This window comes from Scylla paramamosain, chromosome 35 (genome assembly GCF_035594125.1).
Source record: "Scylla paramamosain isolate STU-SP2022 chromosome 35, ASM3559412v1, whole genome shotgun sequence".
Taxonomy (NCBI): Eukaryota; Metazoa; Arthropoda; class Malacostraca; order Decapoda; family Portunidae; genus Scylla; species Scylla paramamosain.
In genome coordinates, this window is record NC_087185.1 from 5,997,685 (window position 1) to 6,015,979 (window position 18,295).

An 18,295-nucleotide genomic window follows, 5' to 3' on the forward strand; every position below is an offset into this window, starting at 1 on the left:
TGGCAGGATAGTCAAGGTCAACATAACGTAGGCAGCATTGTTCATAATGGCCTGACTGGTGAGATGTCATATACATTTAGTCTTGTCAGGGGTTTGATTCCCAGCTGCACCCACTCTTGGCTATCACTTTTACATTAACTTCTTAGTGTTTCAAACTGTGAGACATTTCATTGCAGTACATTCTTCCCAACAGATGCCTGTCTTCTGCTTATAGTCCCTGAATGTCAAGTATTTCTTTGATGTAGGAATTGAGTGGCACTGCTTTAAATTTCTCTTCTAGTATTCTAAAGACTGAGAGTTTGATCCTTGTTGGGATAGATAGTGGTCTCAAATATACTCAGCTGGCACCATATAACATTGTTGCTGCATGTCACAACTCTGTCAGTTTCTTCAACTCATACATTACAGGTTATTGAAAACAGTTTAATTACAACAAATTTTATTGATTCTATATTTACAAAAAAGAAAACAACAATCCAACAGCCTTGGCATTTAACCATATAGGGTGCAGCCAGTCTTTACTATGGAATATAAGTAATATGGCAACAGTGGAAATTGATAATGGCATAGTTGGTCTCTGAATTATATCTGAAAAATAAAGAAATTATCATCTGTAATTGTGAAGTAACATTTTTAACACAGCCAAGGTACTTCAGTTAAGCTGCCACAGTCTTTTTAAGTCACAGAGGCATTAGGACCATGATCCATTGCTCACAAAGGCTGAAGATATGCAAAAGAGAGTGCATTGGTCAGCAAATCTTTCATCATACAACAAGAGGTAAAAACCTTGAAACAGGCATCAGCAAAAATAGGTGAACTTCAGTTCCATTGTATATAAGCTATAACAAACAACAACTCAAACTCTGCATCATTCAAGAACAACCATTTCTTACATTTCGATGTGTAACAATCAAGCATTTCCATCTTTTCTATTTGGTGGGTGAACATTAGTTGCAGCATTACCCTTAAAATTGTAAATGTAACAGATGAAATGACATGCATTTATCAGCTATGCTGTGTACTATGCAAATTAATTTGATGCAGCAATGGGTCTCCGTTGACATCCAACAGTTGCAACAAAAGAGGCATCTATCTAGTAATGAGGAGAGCTGTCTCTACGACATACAGCTGTTTCAACAAAACTGTAGGATACTAAGTGTTCAAGCCTGGAAAACACACATCTAATTAATCTTCAGAGAAAACTGGCTTCAAATTGACTAGTGCCAATTCTTTTATGTCAGTTCCCAAAAAATGAAGATTGTCAAAATTTTAGTCAAATGATGTACTTAAAAAAAAAAAAAAAGTGTGCTCTCCAGCCCTGGCTATCCTACGAGGCACTGGGCCCACCTATGCTCCTCTCTGCAGCCAGCAATGCTACCTACCATAAACACTACCCAAATGACATGTAAATGCACAAGGGTATAACATCTCTACATTAAGACTAAAACATCACGTGTCTAAAAATAAATAACAGCTATCTATAGGGTTCACTATGCCTATCACAATGACATTGCATGAGAATGAAGCAACTCTCTGGGTGATGTGACTTTGTTGGACTTTCATCCCCAAGCCTGACAGGGCAACTGCCCACTATGACGTGGAGCCTTCTACACCTGGAAAAGATGCATAAGCTTCTATGTGGGTGGGGAGAAACCTTGCAGGGCTGAAGATATCAATTGCAGTGCAGCCCAGGTGAGGCCATGTACCTTCTTTTGGGCTTGACGACCTTAGCACCAAAAGCACAGTTCTTGAGGAATTCAAGGACACTATCCTACAGCAACCTGCTCTGACTCACTACTCATACTGCATCCAACATACACACATATACTGACTGAGTTATTTATTTTTATATCAGTCAAATGCTTTAAAAATAACAGGTGAGCATGTGATCACGTGGATCACCGTTCACAGCAGTGTAAGCGTTGTACCCTTGGTGTCTGGGCAGTCCCCCACCCAGAAATCTCCCTGTAAGGCACGAGCGGGCGGGGGCAGAGGGAGATGCCCCCTTTGCCTGCCTTCCACGCCACAGGGTTAACAAAAAGGAGCAAAACCCATTTATAAATTAATGGGCAAGTTGCTCACATGACAGCACAGCACACTGTCTTGCAGGGTACTGGACCCTCTCCAACAGACAAATTTTTCAGAGGGTATGGCTGGAGAGGTGGCCTGCCCATGAGATTGTGGGCAGGGGATACTGCTGGGGTGGAGGCTAGTGATGACCCAACACCACTGCTGCTGACAATGCTGCGTCCCTCTGTCTCATCGCTGCTGTCTTCAGATTGCACTCCGCTGTCACTCACTTCATTGCGAGAGATTGCATCGTAGTGCTTCAGAAATATATCTGGATTTCCGTAGGTCTGCTCGGCAACTGCTGAAGACTCCCGGTCTCCCGTTATATGAACCATGTTGTTTATTACTTTTTCTGCCTTAAGAATTTCAGTTGCTAATGATAAGGGAGAAGACTCTGTGTATTGCTGAGTCATTTCATATTTGTGAGGCACAGAGTCAATATCTTCTGACCCACATTCACTAACAGAGTCTGAGTTAATGAGACCAGAGGGTTTAGCTTCACAAGAATCCTGCCCTATCAGTGGTGGTGTTGCTGTTGGTGTTATCTCATCCACTTCTATGCCCAGCTGGTAGTACTTGGCATATGCTGAAGGATCATACATCTCAGGGTTTCCTGCATACTTGTCTACATCTTCATCAAAACTTTGGTTGACAGAAGCAAGGCAACTAGATGCTTCCGAGTGCAAATTACCAATACTAAGGTTACTGATGGTGCTAGAACCATCATAATCATCAATGATATCAGGTGTAGTTCCTCGGAACTTGTTAATCAACGCAACCCTTTTGCTGCAGCTGTCCACTCCCATGACTGGGGGTTCACTGGACAGTGCAACGAAAGGGTTGCCTTTCACGTTTTTTGGCTCAGGAACAGTTGTGGGTTTTGTCTCGGTGGCCATTTCGTCCTCAATGTATTCATCTTCAGTATCCATTTCTCCAGCAGATTCTTTGTCAGCAAGCAGACGAGACTGAATCTCTTCAGAGAGAGTAAATGCTTTTTCAGGAGTAACTTCCCTAATCCACCTTGTAACAGCTTCAGTCACTTTTAATTCCTTTAACCGTCCTATAGATATATGATCTCTTTCTTCATAACTTTCTTTACTTAAAGTAATTCTTTCACTGTCATTCACTTCACTGCCAAAATCTTCATCAGCATTAAAATTTTCTTCCTCTAGTAAAACTCCTTCACTCTTGCATGGTACATTTTCATCAATAGTGCTTGAAGAGTTGATGCATTCATTGGAAGGATTTTCAGTCAGTTCATCACAATTATCACTCGTTATTTCTGGAGAACTGACAGAGTTTTGATTATCGATAGCTACGTCTATTACTGAAGTATTACTGATGAGTGTTTCCTCAGTTTCTTGAGCAAGTATTTGTATTTCACTGTCCCTACCAGATGTGTCAATTGAAGACTCTATGCTGGTGCTGCATGTACTTGATATTTCCAGTTCACACCCATTGTCCCCTTTGTCAGCTTCTGTTAGGACTGTGTTGTCATTGCATTCCTCTTTAGTGATATCATCCTCTCCCTGAGCAACAGGACTTGAACTGGCTGGCAGCTCTTCTGTCTGATGAGCTGTTCTCTCTGTATCTGCAGTAATGGATTCTGGTGCAGCTCCAGAGTTGTTTTCACAGCACGTAACTTCCTCCTGTAAGCTTTCACTTACATGTGGCACTATCACTTCCTCACAAGGTGTTTGGTCCTCAGATATTGACTCCTCTGTTTGGCAGGCTTGTGATTCTTTGGGAACACAGAGCTCAACATCAGCTTGCACAGAGGCACTGCAGAGCTCGGCTGTCACAGCATTGTGTTGGATGGACAGGTGCTGTGTATCCTCAACCTCTGGGGCAGTCAGTGAGTCCTGCTGGCACTGTGACGTTGAGGTGGTGGAGTCTGTAGCAATGTCTGGGCTGTCTTCTGGGTCGGTTGTGACCTCTGTAGGTGAGGTGTCCTGGTGGGCCTCTAGTTCATCAGACGAAGCTTCAGCAGCTGCAGCCTCCTCAGACTCGGACACCCCAGAGTCTGAGGATTCTGTTGAGTCTGTCTTACTCACTTTATTATGTTCCTGAAGTATTTCCTGAATCTGCTGTCGTTCAGTATCCTGGAGGTCACTGAAGACAGTCCTGGCAGTGTCCGACTGACTATTGGTCCCTTCGGGTGTGTGAGCCTCTGCGGTGGGAGGGTCGGCTGCCACGTCAGGCAGGTAGGGGGAGTGCTGCACGGAGACAAAACCCTCATCAGGCAGCCGTTGGTGGAAGGCTGGAGTCACGTACTGGATGCCATGAATGTGGCATACTGAGGCAGCACTCTCCAAGGGCACCACGTAGCCGCCGGGGGTCGCCACGAAGGGCTCGCCGGTGTACAGCTGAGGGTCCAGATAGCCTCCCTGGAAGAAGGTAAACAGAGTTAATGGTCTGCTCTCAAGGGTTCTTTCCTGAAGGTAATTATGTGGCTTTTTTAGATGAAATGAGGTTTCTACATTCACAACTCACAGGTATTATTGGTCTTATTATCATTATTATTTATTAATCATCATTATAATTATTAGTAGGCACAATGATAGATCATTATTAGTAGTAACAATAGTAAGTTTTCAATAGAATACATAGTTTTCTTAATTGTAAGGAGATTCAGTTTAGAGCCTGCCTTCTAAAGGAGGAAAAAAAAAAAAAAAGGAAGAGAGCCAGAAGTCTTACAGCGGGCTGGGCGTCCACTTGACGGCGACGCTGATATTTTTTCTTTTTCTTCTTACTGTAATTGTGGTGGTGCTGCTGTGGCGGCGGTGAGGCCTGTGGATGCTGCTGGCTGGGCACCACAACCTGTTGCTGCTGGGTGGGCACCACAACCGGGTACCCGTACAACACTGAAACAATAGTAAATTTTATAACACACACATACACACACACGAGAGAAAGTAACTTTGTGCAACAAGCCAAGCACTTCAGCTCAGGACAGGGACGTAGCCTTGAAATAACACACCGAATATTTCTGTAAAGATTATACCTCGTGCGCATACACTTGTGAACAGGCTTATCTGCTTATTTGTATCGCGTACAGTAAAGGAATGAGCGGTGACACACACAGCGGCACGCAGAGGCCCGGAATGCAGCGGGTCAGCATAACTACGCACTGCTGGGCGTGACTGATCCCGTAGCCTTGAGAGGAAAGGAAATTACGTCATCAGGAAGTGCCGCGTCTTCTCTCTCTCTCCCATCGTAACAAGCGACATTATTATCTTGGCGTCCTGTTTGATCCGGGTTCGCAATGGTTTCGCCTGGATCTGCAAGAATGAGGCTGAGTTCTGCTCCGTGGATCCTGCTGGGTACTCTGCCCTGTCTTGCCCCACTAGTCAAACTCGGTGGCTAGTTTTATTGCTTATTTACGACACTCCCAACCCATTGTGGATGACTCAAATGCACCTGGCTATGACTTCCTCCGTAACTCAGTCGAGTATTACGTTGGCAATGCTAAAGTTGGTCGTGGCGCTAAAATAGCCCATGGCATGAAGGTCGCGGCAAGTGCTGCCCCCCACGGCCGGGCCGGAGGCTGCTGATGGCCCTTGATTGTCGGCGCAGAGGCAACGAGTGGCTGCCCTGGTGACCGTGGGACAGCGGACGCTTGCGACATGCACACCTGTCACACTCATCAATCACGTGACAATATTAATCGACCTACGAATATAACGCTTCATAAGTAAAACCTGCCGTGCAACGCTGTCTACGGTTATCGATTGCAGCGAGATTATAATGTCAGGGGCGTAAACCCCCGCGAGGGAAAGTTGGAAACTCCCTTAATCACGCACGCCCGTCCCCCTCCCCACAGACCGCCAACCGTCACCCCCACGGACCCTCCTATGACCGAGTTAATTAACGGTCATGAATAATTGTCTCCAGACGCTGTTACCGATGAGTTCCGCTGAGGCACGGACCAGGTGTGGCTTGGTGGGTTAGGTTCGTTCTGTTCTCCCTCCTTGACTCTCCCTCTTCCTCCTACTTACTAATATGCCTAAATATAGACCCAAGTAACGCCGATTCTCTCTCTCTCTCTCTCTCTGACTGGAACCGCCACCACCATCCCAACTACCACTACCTTTTGGCAAGCATTGAAGATTCATCACCTTTCTTTTCGTTTTATCGAGTAACCGCACGCTCTTCCTCTCTCACTCTCCTTTCTCTCCCTCTCCTTTCATCCCCCCACCCTCTCTCTCTCTCTACAAAGCCATACATTACCGTGACACACTCCACACCATGCCCCGTCACCCCGTCACCCCGTTCCCGCCGTCACTACAGTAATACATCACACGCCCCTCCTGGCAGCAAATATTCATACTAACGTCACAAAAAAACTGGGTGCTAACCCGTCACTGGCTGTCTAGATCGAGGCCCTGAATTGAACTGGTGAATGGATTTCGAAACTAGTTAAGAGTGAAAAAAAAAATAATAGAGGTGCTTGAATATTGATAACTCTCATTTGAACTGATTGGGAAACTTGTTATAAGGACAAAAACTTAACGCGAATTATTAGTATGTCAAAGCAATTAACTCCATATCTGTGAATGTGGCACAGTCAATACCGCTAATACGAGAATTAAACTGATATTAGGGATGTTCAGAGTCTTTATTTAACCTGGGACTAAAACCACATGGATCTACGGGGCTCGAAGCTTCGTGTGTTTGCTTCACGCATGACTAACATGCAGGGAAATCGTCATGAAACCTCGAACACGATGGTCGGACGGATTCAATTTCAGGACGAATTTAGCAGCGAAAGGAGACCGTTCTTTTTATTTTACTTTTTGTTTTTAGTGTTGCAATCGATTAAGAGAACACGTAACGCAACCTGACACTGCCTGGCCTTTATATTAGTGAGGCGGAAAGGTGATCCGAACCCTTATCACTCCATTTTTCCACTGTACCTCAGCTAAAACGAGTCTGGAATCGCTTCATTTTTCCATTAAACCTGAACCGAAGCGAATCTCGAACCACAAGGTCACGTGATCACCATGTCGCTTCCATTACATCAGTGATTTGTCTGGTGTTCCGGCGGCCGTGCAGAGGGCACGTGGCGGGGAGCTTTGCCCTTAGGAGACGCGGTTTTAGAGGCACCTCGGGGTAAAGAATTAAATAGTGATGGACTGTATACCTTTGTGAATCGTAACATGAAATCAGATCGCTGGAGACGGAAGCTTTTTGTATTTGGTGAGTGTTCCAATGATACTTCACCTGCGTCCTCTCTCTCTCTTTCTCTCTCTCTCTCTCTCTCTCTCTCTCTCTCTCTCTCTCTCTCTCTCTCTCTCTCGATAGTGTACCGTGTCATAAACAGCATCGTAACCAATATGTCTTCCCTTTTTTTTTCTCCCTTCATCTTTACTATCCTGCGTCTCACCTTACATTAGTGTACTACTTCATCACAAACAGTCTCATAGCCAGTCTTCCCTCCTCTTCCACTTGCCTTCCCTTTCTACCAACTTAAGTCTCTCGCTTGGATGTACTTTATCGCAAACACTTAAGGGTTAAAATTTATGCAGCTGTTTTTCCTTTCTTTGTATTACTTTGTAATACTTTGTATTACTTTGTAATACAAAAATCAATCCAGATTTTCCTTTTCCATGGTATTGGTTTTCTGTTTAAAATATGGTGAAGAGGTGGTAGTGGTGGTGGTGGTGATGGTTGGAGGTCACAGTCTTGGGCGATGCTCCTCAAGACTTCTCTCGTTATGTCAGACAGCCCGTCTCACTCTGGCGAACGGAACTTTTCTTTTATTTTTTCTCTCAGGGTAAATGACATCATAAATACACAGGTGCCACGTGCAGACCTCATGGAATTTTTGCATCTTCCTTAACAATTCTATATACTTTCGTACCCTTATTCCCGTCACCATGAATAGTGACGAGGTAAAAATGGGGAGCCCTGCATTTATTCTGACTTTATGCCACGCACTAGGTCCTTTGGACAGTATTTTGTTGGTCCGTTCACCTCGGCGTGCCAGCCAGGAACAAGGGATATGGGGAGGTTTCTTGCCCTCTTCCTTGGCCCACGACGGACTGCGGTATGCTGGGGTGTGATGACTCGTCTTTCTTGGCAGATCATCTTGCATCACGTCTTTCAAATCAGTCTTCTTGCTTCTTAAAATATACCCCGAGCAGTTGTTTATACTCTGCTAAAACCCAGGAAAACCACGCGATGTTATCTTTAATTTAGGAAGTAATTACTGTTATCTCGGAATAGTTGTTAAGCAATGCACGATTATTTAAGCTTAGGAATAATAGACGAGGCTACGTTGCTCTAAATGTCTCGAGACAGTCAATTTTTCGTACCTTACAATCAGTGCGCCGTTGAGGGAGGCAGGAATAGCAGCGCAACATGTGGTGGCGGGGAGAACAGTTACCTTTGCGCTCACCAGTTCAACCAATCACAGAGCTTCGGCGATTAGTACCGCAAATCTGATTGGTCAAGGCATTGGTGAGCACCTTTCCAAAGCAAACACGAGGCAAGGACCTTGTGTGGGGGCGGGACAATAATCGAAAAGTATTAAATTCCCATCTGTTTTGAAACGCTTTGTCTACAACCACCAGCTACAAAAAGATCACGGTAAACATGAACTCAACGAGAGCAACGACTAGGACGACTCAGCAGTGGGGGTGTGGAGGGGCAGCGTCTGGGGGTCTGGCGCGTGGCAGGCTGGGGGGTGGGGGGTGTGTCTGTTGCAAGCGACGCGAGGGTGCATGAGGCGGCTTTGGAAAGAGAGGAGTGTAGCGATAGTGACCTTTTGATCGCTGGCTGCCCTTCGTTGAGAGAGAGAGAGAGAGAGAGAGAGAGAGAGAGAGAGAGAGAGAGAGAGAGAGAGAGAGAGAGAGAAACCCCCAGCTGTACCTAACCTGGTGGTCATGTGTACCTGCATGTGAGCGCGTTGTCTGTCGATCGTTTAAAGGTTACCTAGGCTGTGTGTGTGTGTGTGTGTGTGTGCGGAACTTCCCCAAGATAGAGCGCATAATTTAGGCTTCTGGTTTCTGACATTTTACATCCGCACCCTCTTCTATATTTACCTATCGATGCATTTTTCAGGCTATTTCACTCTGTCTATCTATGCGTGGACTATAAATACGCGCGGCCGTATGTGGCTGAGCGGGGAGCGGGAGAGGAGGCCCTTCATGGAGATACAAATGGTGGCTTGCATATTATGGGAGGACATCTGCTGCACCTAAGTATTTGTTTGAGTTAAAATTCTCAGACTTTATAACATCTTAAACGTTTGGTCTCGATTATATGTTTGATTCAACCTTCAGATCGTCACGCTAAATTAACTTTCACGACTGAAGTTCCTTGCAAGCAACAGCTGAACTTGTAGTGTCAAGAGATTTTACTGAAATTTATAAGTTCAGTGACTTTTCTCTTCGTATGATTAACACTGATTTCTTTAGTTCGGGTGAAATGCAAGACCTCTCAGGAGTCACGTTCTCTGTAACCATTAGATGAAGTTATAGGATAAAGAACTTGTACTAAGAATCCATAAGTTTAATCAACGACTTTTCCCTTAGGTACAAGATGCATTTCTTAGATTCAGGTTGAGTAACAAACCTCACATTACTTCGGTTGTCTGCAAATATTACCTAATCTTGCAAGACGAAATAATTTACTCTAATTTATAAGTTCGACAATGCTTTTCACGTGCGTACGATATTACTTCCTTAAACGTGGGTGAAATACGAGATCTGCCACGATTCAACAGCTCCCTGCAAGTATTTGTGAACTCGCAAGAACAAGGAAATTTTAATAGTACGCACGGGTTCGACAATTTTCCCCAACGTACGATTTACATTCAATTATTTAACTCGGGTGAAATACGAGAGCTCTCACCGCCGCCTGATGGTTAAGCCAATTTTCATACATAGTTATCAGTTTCGTCTATTGTTACATGTACAAACAGTGAAAAAAAAGTAAATACGATGGTGAAATAAACCGTGTCAGAGGGGCGGTACGTGCCAAATGCCGTGAGACGTGACAATTAGCCAACCTGTAATTATGTTTATTACCTGTGGACATCTTGGTAATTACACGCAGTATGAATATTCAGCATAATTACTGTACAATACTCCGGTGGCACTTATGCAATTGCGTGCGTTACAGGGAGCAAACGTGGCGGTACATGTGGGCAGTACTCGAGAGACAAAACACATCTAATACGGATCCCCGCAAGAGAGGCATCCGGGCACAGCTGCGGAGGGGATGGAGGGGAGAGAGTAGCCTTGAAACATGTAAGCTAACAAGACGGACGAGGCTAGTGACGTGAGGATATAAATGAATACCGCACTGTTATGTATGTTTTGCTGTCAGCCTCCGGACCTGAAAAACCGATGCATTGACAGTCTTAGGCAGAGAGAGAGAGAGAGAGAGAGAGAGAGAGAGAGAGAGAGAGAGAGAGAGAGAGAGAGAATGTGAGGCCAGTAAAAACGAAAAACAAAAAAACAAACTCATGTGGTGCGGGAAAAAGACAAGAATTATCCGATTCTTATGTTGTGGAGGGACAGAAAGGGACGGTGGAGTTTGATGGCTGGGGAGTGATGAGAGAGGGGACTATGGGAAGGGAATCTGAAAGGGGAAGGGTTAAGGGATATTTGGGAGCTTATTTACCTCAACGGGGGAACGAATCTCTCTCTCTCTCTCTCTCTCTCTCTCTCCGTGTCTCCAGTTTTCTGATTACATTAAGATTCCTCCTCCTTTCTTTCTTTTCCTCCGTTTTCTTTACTTTCCCCCGTTGGTTCCCCAGCCTCAGGAATACATAGGTACGTACATCCGCAAAATTATTTCTCTATTCATGTTTTCACTCCGCGGGATGAGGCTGGGTCGCGTGCTCTTTGTCCAAAATCTGTGCTCTCTCTCTCTCTCTCTCTCTCTCTCTCTCGTAAGGGTGGCTCTTCCGTGCAGAGAGAGAGAGAGAGAGAGAGAGAGAGAGAGAGAGAGAGAGAGAGAGAGAGAGAGAGAATGTTTACTACACACTAACACCAGACACTTTATTCAGAAGTCTTCAAGTGTTCCTTTAAGATACAAGTTCAAATCCGAGTGACAATAAGTGTAGTGTGGAGTCTCGCCAGTTACTCACAAGACCCACCGCCGTTCGAAACCCGGGCCAAGCTATCGTAAATCAGCTGGGAACACTAATATTAGATCAGCCTCGCGCCACAACACAGGCGTCCATCACTGTCCCGCGGGGATGTGGGGCATCGCGGGCTGGTTGGCGTACACCTATTTTTTTTTTACTTTTTTTCTTCTCGAGAATAAACATGATTATGGCCCGTAGTCTCGAATGTTTTGTCTGCGTCTTGGCTCTGGTACTTTGAGCGGCCGTTAGTGGAAGCTGTTAGGATTTTCAAGGGTACTTTCGTAATCCTACATACTTTAACATTTTTTTTTTCTTGATAGTAAATTCTATCAAGGGCCGTACTCTCGAATATTCTGTCTGGGTCTCGTCTTTGCTGCTTTGAAGGGCTGCTAGTGGAAGCTATCAAGGTTTTCAAGGATAATTTCGTAATTTTAGTGTCTACTTTAACAAACATTCTGCATTGCTGTGGATCGTATTCTCAAATGTTCTGGCGTTTTGTCTCTCCTATCTTTAACAGGCTCAAGTGGAATTTATTAGGGTTGTCAAAGGATGCTTTCATGATTATAGTCATAGTTCAACAAATATTCAGCATAACTCATGGGAAAAAAAACATCCATGAGAATGCGTCAGATCTCCGTAGCCTTCTAAAATAGTCCTTATGAGAACCCTAGGCGGCAGAGTGCATGTGCGGGAAGAAATGAGTCAAAAGTCTGAAGTTGAAGGCCGTAAGGGTAGTAGTGATTGGAAAAAAAATCTTCAAAACACTGCAAAAAAAAAAAAAAAAAATAAATAAATAAATAAATAAATAAATAAAAAAATAAATAAAATAAAAAAATAAATAAATAAATAAATGTTTGCTTGGATACAGAAAATGAGAGGTGGAGGTTAACTAACTTTCCCTGGGCTACAGAATAAAAACATTACAAAACTGTCTAAAAATTATATAGATCAGCGCGTGAAGGCGGCCCGTGTAGCAGTGAGAGGATTATGGAGGGCCTTGATTCTGTCACCCGCACAATTAATTCCCCAAGGACTACCATTTGGAGTGCTTTGTTTGCTGTGGTAGTGACGAGGCCGCAACATGCCTTACATGCGCATTTTCCGAGTGTTTAAGAGGAGGCAAGTAAGAGTGGGAGTTATGAGTAAGCCTGAAGTTTGAAAGCACCTCCTCTGAGTGCTGCAGGGATGCGGAGCACGTCTGGGGGCTTAAAATGATGAAACAGAAGCATCTCATTTAAACTGACAGACAGCTGATCGTTCCCGTGTCCTTGTTTTCTATTCTATCCTGTTCTGTTCTCCCGCACGTTGTATATTAATAGACGTGTGTACTTCAGCAGATGTCCTCGGTATACAAACCAACACATCTGGTATACGTTCTTATGTACACACATTTATTCTTCTCCTCCTCTTATTTTGTCTTCTTTGTGTCTTTTTCCGCTCCCTCCCTTGTGTCTTGCTTCTCCCCGCTCGTGTTTTCATTCTTCCCCTCCCTCCTATCTTCCTCCTTCCCCTCCCTCGTCTTCCTCCTTCCACTCCCTTCTGTCCTGCTTCTTCTCCTGCCTCGTGTTTTCATTCATTCCCTCTCTCCTATCTTCCTCCTTCCCCTTCCTCGTCTTCCTCCTTCCCCTCCCTTCTGTCCTGCTTCTCCCTCGTGTATTCATTCTTCCCTTTCCTCATATCTTCCTTCTTCCCCTCCCTTGTCTTCCTCCTTTCCCTCCCTCGTGTCCTGCTTCTTTCCTTCCCCGTCTTCCTCCTTTACTTTCCCCGTGTCTTCTTCTATTTTCCTCAGGCTCCCCGCTCACAGTCCCTAGAGGTGATCCAAACACGCACATCCTCGATTCCCTTAATGTAACGCAAGACGGAAAAAGGAAAAAAAGAAAAGATGAATTATAGAGGAGTTAAGGTATTACGACTACACAGTGTCATGAGTCAGCATTCATCATGACCCCCTTCAGAGCGCCATGGAATGGGGAATTAATATGACAGCAGGGTACATTGGCTACGTGAGAGTCGTGAGGGGATTGGACTATATTCTGAAACACTTCTGCCCGCATCTTGATTACTTTAAAATCTTCTAGTTGAGATTACACGGGTCTTTAAGGTTATTTTTACGATTCTAGTGACAGATGAGAAAGATTCCTACATTATTAACAGGATAAACACACTTGAGATCCCTGCTAATCATCTCTATGGCCTTTGGAAATGGTGAGAGAGCAAAGCGTTTCTGAATGTGGGCCATTGAGTCAGTACAGAACACTCGCGGTGACAGGAGAGTCCACCTCACCAATCAGGCCTGAGTGGTGACCGAGGCCCGGCGTGGGTTCTGGTCGGCCTTGTTTGTCTTGTCACAGCGTTCATGTTTGAAAAGAAAGCTCAGATGTAGTTCAGTGTCTGCTACATAATTTGTTTTCCCTCTCTGTCTCTTCACTTGTTCATTTATACAAGTTGATGTGGACGACAGCCAAACTTTTTTTTTCCTATTTTTTCTTCTTAGGTAAATTGTCCATGATATTACTATGTCTTCCTCGACTGTCTACAATCGAACTGTTCGCGGCATTCCTTCAGTAAAAACAACAATGCTACACATCTAATCTGAATTTAGTTTAGTATAATTAGATCATTACTTTCTGACAAACGTTGTACACTCTGCCAGGTGTTCACGCGCCCAGCCAGGTGTTACACAGGCACCGTAAGACCCCCAGTGTTTGCAGCTCATCCTCGGGTCACGGATTTTAATAATAACTAGGAAGTCAAAACAAAAACACAACTAAGAGAGAATACTTTCCAAACATAATTCTAATAAAAGCCAGATGATCCACGTGACACGAAAAAAAGGAGGTTAATTACATGAAACAATTAAAACTATGTGGACTTTAGTAAGCTCCCCTCACCCCCTTCTTAAGCTGAAATTTCCGCCCTCCTCCTTTGACATAGTCCTTTCCTCACCCTCCCATTCCCCATTCCTGATCTCTCTCTCTCTTCCCCCTCTTCCCTTCACCCTTTGCTCTTTACGTATAGTTGGCGTAAAAATGCTAATATTTTATCTTTACAATGCAATTATGATATTACAGCCTCATTGTTTTGTCGCTGTAACACTCAACTGGCTATGTTTATTGTGTTAGTTCTTTACCCGCCTAGTGAATTGTGTAAATAAAGCATTTTCTTCCTTCTAACTTTATCATTTTTCGTATTTTCCATATCTCTTCTCTTTTCTGGTCTGTTTCCAGCTCCGTCATCCATCTATTCTTTATTCCTCTATCTTTCCACTAAATTCACCGCCTTTCGCATTTATTCTTTTCTCTCTAATCTTATTTTCACCTTTTCATTTCTCTTTCTCTATCTTTTCTTGTCTTTCACTCTACACTCCACGTTTTATATTTACTCACTCTCATATTCTCTCTTCACATTTTTCCCACGCATCTTCTTTCTCTCTCTTTTTTCTTATTTTCTTTTCTTTTCTTCTTCATCTATACTATTTCCTCATCTTCTCTGCTTTATTACCCTCCTTCGTCCTTCCTGTCACTTTTCCTTCCACCCCCTGTAACTTCTCTCTCTCTTCTTTTCTTCTCTTTTTTTCGTTTTTCCCTTTCCACCATCAATATTCCTTCATTTTCCCTGCTCCACTACCCTCTCCCATCCTTCCTCTTACTTCCTTCTCCTCCTCACCCACTTTTCCCACAATTTTCCGTAATTTTTTCCTGCATCACTGCGTCTCCTGTCATTCCTCTCACTCTCCGTCCTCTTACCCTTTCCTTATTTTTTTTCCTGCATCACTATTCTTCCCTATGCCTCCTTCTGTTTCCCTCATCATCCCTGTTTCACTAGCCTTTCTCTTCCTTCCTTCTTTTCCCCTCAATCTTTTCTGTATCACTACTGCTTCATAATTATCGTTCCCTTCCTCTATTCCTTCCCTTTCTTTTTCCCCTACAGCACTACTACTCTCTATCTTCCCATTCCCTTTTCCCTTCTTTCAATCTAACATACATCGCTCTTCTTTCTTATCCTATCCTTCCACTTCCTCCAATCCTCCCCTCTCCTGTTCCCCTCTTCCATTTTCCTTACATCACCACACACTATCGCTCCTTCCTTTACTCCTCACCTCCTCCTGGCATCACTCCTCCCCACCTTCCCCCTCGCCAACTTACCTGAGGGGTCGTAGTAAGGAGTCAGGATCGGAACCATGACATATCCTTGAGAGATCTTGGGCGTCTCCTCTGGGCCCTCCTCACCGCCTTCCTCCGGCGCCTGCCTGTCCGTCTGGCTGTCTCCTGGGACCTCGATGCACTTGCTTCCTCCATCCGCACAAGTGACAGCCGGCGTCTCTTGCTGGCTGTCGTGGCTGTCGGTCTAGAGAGAGTGAGAGGGAGAAAGAGAGGAGTCAATGTGTGGGAGTACGAGAGAGGGAGAAATAACGTTATCTCGGTTTTATAATTGTGTTTTCCCGCCCGGAGGTAAATAATACATGAAACGAGAGCGTATGTATTACCTCCGTGGCTTGAGAATGCTTGCCGGGGTCGGAGGAGGAGGCAGGTGTGGCGTGGGTGGCCGTGGGCGCCTCGTGTGGGTCTGTGAGCTCTCCTGAGGGCGTGGTGGGCGTAGAGGACGACTCGCTCATGCTGGCATACTGCAGGATTCATGAGGGAGATCGTTAGGAGGATGAGGCGAGGGAAGGTGTGATGGGGGAGAGGCAGTGAGGGATTTTGAGGAGGAGAAGGAGGGGAGGAGAAAAAGAAAAGGAATAAGGGAGTACATGAAAAAATGAAAAGGAAAAAAAGGAGAGAAAAGAGTGATGACTTTAAAGAAGGGAGTGAAGAAAGGGAATGAAGACGAAGAAGGCTAGAAAAGAGGAAGGGATGAAAGGAAGAATAAAGCAGAAAGAACGAAGAAAGAGAGAGCCAGGACTTCAAGTGAGATGAAGGAGGAAGCAGGAAGTATTCATGAGAAGGGAAGGAGAGTGAGGAAAGAGGAGCAAGAGGAAGATGAAGAGGAGGAGAATCTTTGTAGTGGAGAAAGCAGGCGAAGGAGGAAGAGGACGTCGAGGAGGAGGAGGAGGAGGAGGAGGACGACGAAAGCAATCAGTGTGTCAGGTAGATGGATGCAAGAAAGGGTCACACCATCAAGTAAAAACCTCAACAAAGACCCGCAAGAGAGCCAGGGATCATGAGCGAGAGTGGCAGCGGCGCGAGGACCCAGACCAAGACCCAGACCCAACACTCGGCACCTCCCAGCCTCCCCGACCCGAAGAAAACTCAAGAACAGCCCCCCCCACCCTAAATTACAACACTCCCATCCTCCCATGACCCAAAGAAAGGGGAGAATCACAGATCCCCAAAAAATCAACACTCTCCCAGCTTTTTCCAACACTCCCCCACTCTCCCTGCACCCAAAGAAAGCAAGATCCCACAATCCCTCACTACCCACACACTCCAACGGCTTATCTAGTGACAGCAAGCCCCACAAATACCTAACCCAAGCCTTCCTCGACCCACCAAAGTGACCCCGATACCTGAAATCAAAGGAGTGTGTCTGTATAAGTAAAGAGACAGGGATGCTTGTCACTGTCATTCTTACACCGCCTTTCCCAGACAGACACCTAAAATCTCTCAGTCTCCCGCTAACAAAGAAGGCGAAACTATGTAAAGAGAGAATAGGAGTGTATTTAAAGACGAAGGAATTTAGCAGACGGAGTACAAGTTATTTTCATTTATTTATCTCTCCCACCAGTAGAACGAGGGTGCGTCTGCGTCGACAGATGTAACGTAGTAAGCAGCGACGTAACACGAAGGAAACGGTGTGCTAATGTGCTAAAAAATAAATGAGACGGGAGTACAAGTTATTTTATCGTTCATTATCACTCTTTGGATCAGAGTTCATTGCATTGGTGTACCCAAGAGTTGAACATTAAGGGTATAGTGTGTGTGTGTGTGTGTGTGTGTGTGTGTGTGTGTGTGTGTGTGTGTGTGTGTGTGTGTGTGTGTGTGTGTGTGTGTGTGTATTAGCTTTGACTGGTTTCGTCACTCACCTTTAAAATTTGTACTCGGGTCAAGTTTGCACGAGAGATGGAAGGAAGGAAAACACAAGTTAAACAAGGAGAGCGACGACCGTAGACTGGAAAGTTACTTATTCTTTTCTTCACTCGTTTCCCGATTCGCTATTTTTCTTTTCTTGTTTGAATTATTGTTCATTCGCTCTTCTCTTTACACTGTTCCTCTTCTGTCCCCTAATTACTGACTTGCTTGATTTTTTTTTTAATTATTTCTCGTTATTCAATCCGAAATGTTCATGTTTTTTTTTTTTTTTCCTTATTTTACTTCCCTCTCTTTTTTCTTGACTTTTTCTCTTCCTATTTCTCATGCAGTTATTACTCCTCTTTCCCCAAATCTTCCTCCTCTCCCTCCTCATGCTCTTCCTTTCTTTCCCTCCCACCTGCATTAACACCACCAGCAACACCACCACCACCATCCTCTTCACTACCATAACCAAAACCACCCACACCACCACCACCTCCTCCTGCTCCCACTCCTCCTGCGCCTCTTCCTCGTCTTGCATTGTAACAAGACGAGTTTAAGGCGTTTCAGGGGCACCTTGAGACGCTCACAAACTCGGTCAGAGGGCCAAGTTTCGCCTCGGGAGACAGCGAAGAGGAGGGGCGGGTGGGGGAGGGCCGTGGGGGGGAGCAGAATTTAAGGGTTTAAGGTGTAAGGGGAGCCGGGGAGAGTGTGAGGGGCTTCAACATCGTCGCAGAAGGTCCCCGAGTTAAGTGATGCCAGCAAAACCAGGCAACTTTAAGGAAACCGAGCAAACCTAATTTCTTTAAAGCCGTGGACGGGAAAGGGAATCGATTTGACTCGTAAGGGGAAGTGGTGGGTAAATATTCCTTCTCAGTGTGTATTTTCTCTCTCTCTCTCTCTCTCTCTCTCTCTCTCTCTCTTGCTTCTCCTCCCTGCTCTCTCCTGTTCTTATTCTTTCACCTCCTTCATCAGCATTTCGTCTTCCTAACATATCCAAATTCCTAACACATCCAAAATTCTCCCTTTCTCTTCTTCTTCCGGTTTTCTCTTAGTCTTCTGTATTCAACCCACACACTCTCTCTCTCTCTTCGATCCTATTCTCCCTCCTCCTACT

At 44.8% G+C, this 18,295-nt stretch overlaps 1 protein-coding gene and 1 long non-coding RNA gene across 2 annotated transcripts in view; one reads left to right on the forward strand and one right to left on the reverse strand.

Moving 5' to 3' along the window:
• Positions 1-422: 422 nt before the first annotated feature.
• The window catches only part of LOC135090598 (uncharacterized), a 165,707-nt gene continuing 147,834 nt past the window's right edge, over positions 423-18,295 (reverse strand). Inside the window, exons 7-10 of the mRNA XM_063987491.1 lie at positions 15,657-15,794; positions 15,316-15,517; positions 4,768-4,934; positions 423-4,457 (exon numbers count right to left, since the gene is read on the reverse strand). Of these exons, the coding sequence (XP_063843561.1) occupies positions 2,079-4,457; positions 4,768-4,934; positions 15,316-15,517; positions 15,657-15,794 (2,886 nt within the window). The 3' untranslated portion in view covers positions 423-2,078. The remainder of the gene's footprint in view (positions 4,458-4,767; positions 4,935-15,315; positions 15,518-15,656; positions 15,795-18,295) is intronic.
• The window catches only part of LOC135090603 (uncharacterized), a 38,549-nt gene continuing 27,383 nt past the window's right edge, over positions 7,130-18,295 (forward strand). The window contains exon 1 of the long non-coding RNA XR_010262050.1: positions 7,130-7,269. This is a non-coding gene — a long non-coding RNA (uncharacterized LOC135090603). The remainder of the gene's footprint in view (positions 7,270-18,295) is intronic.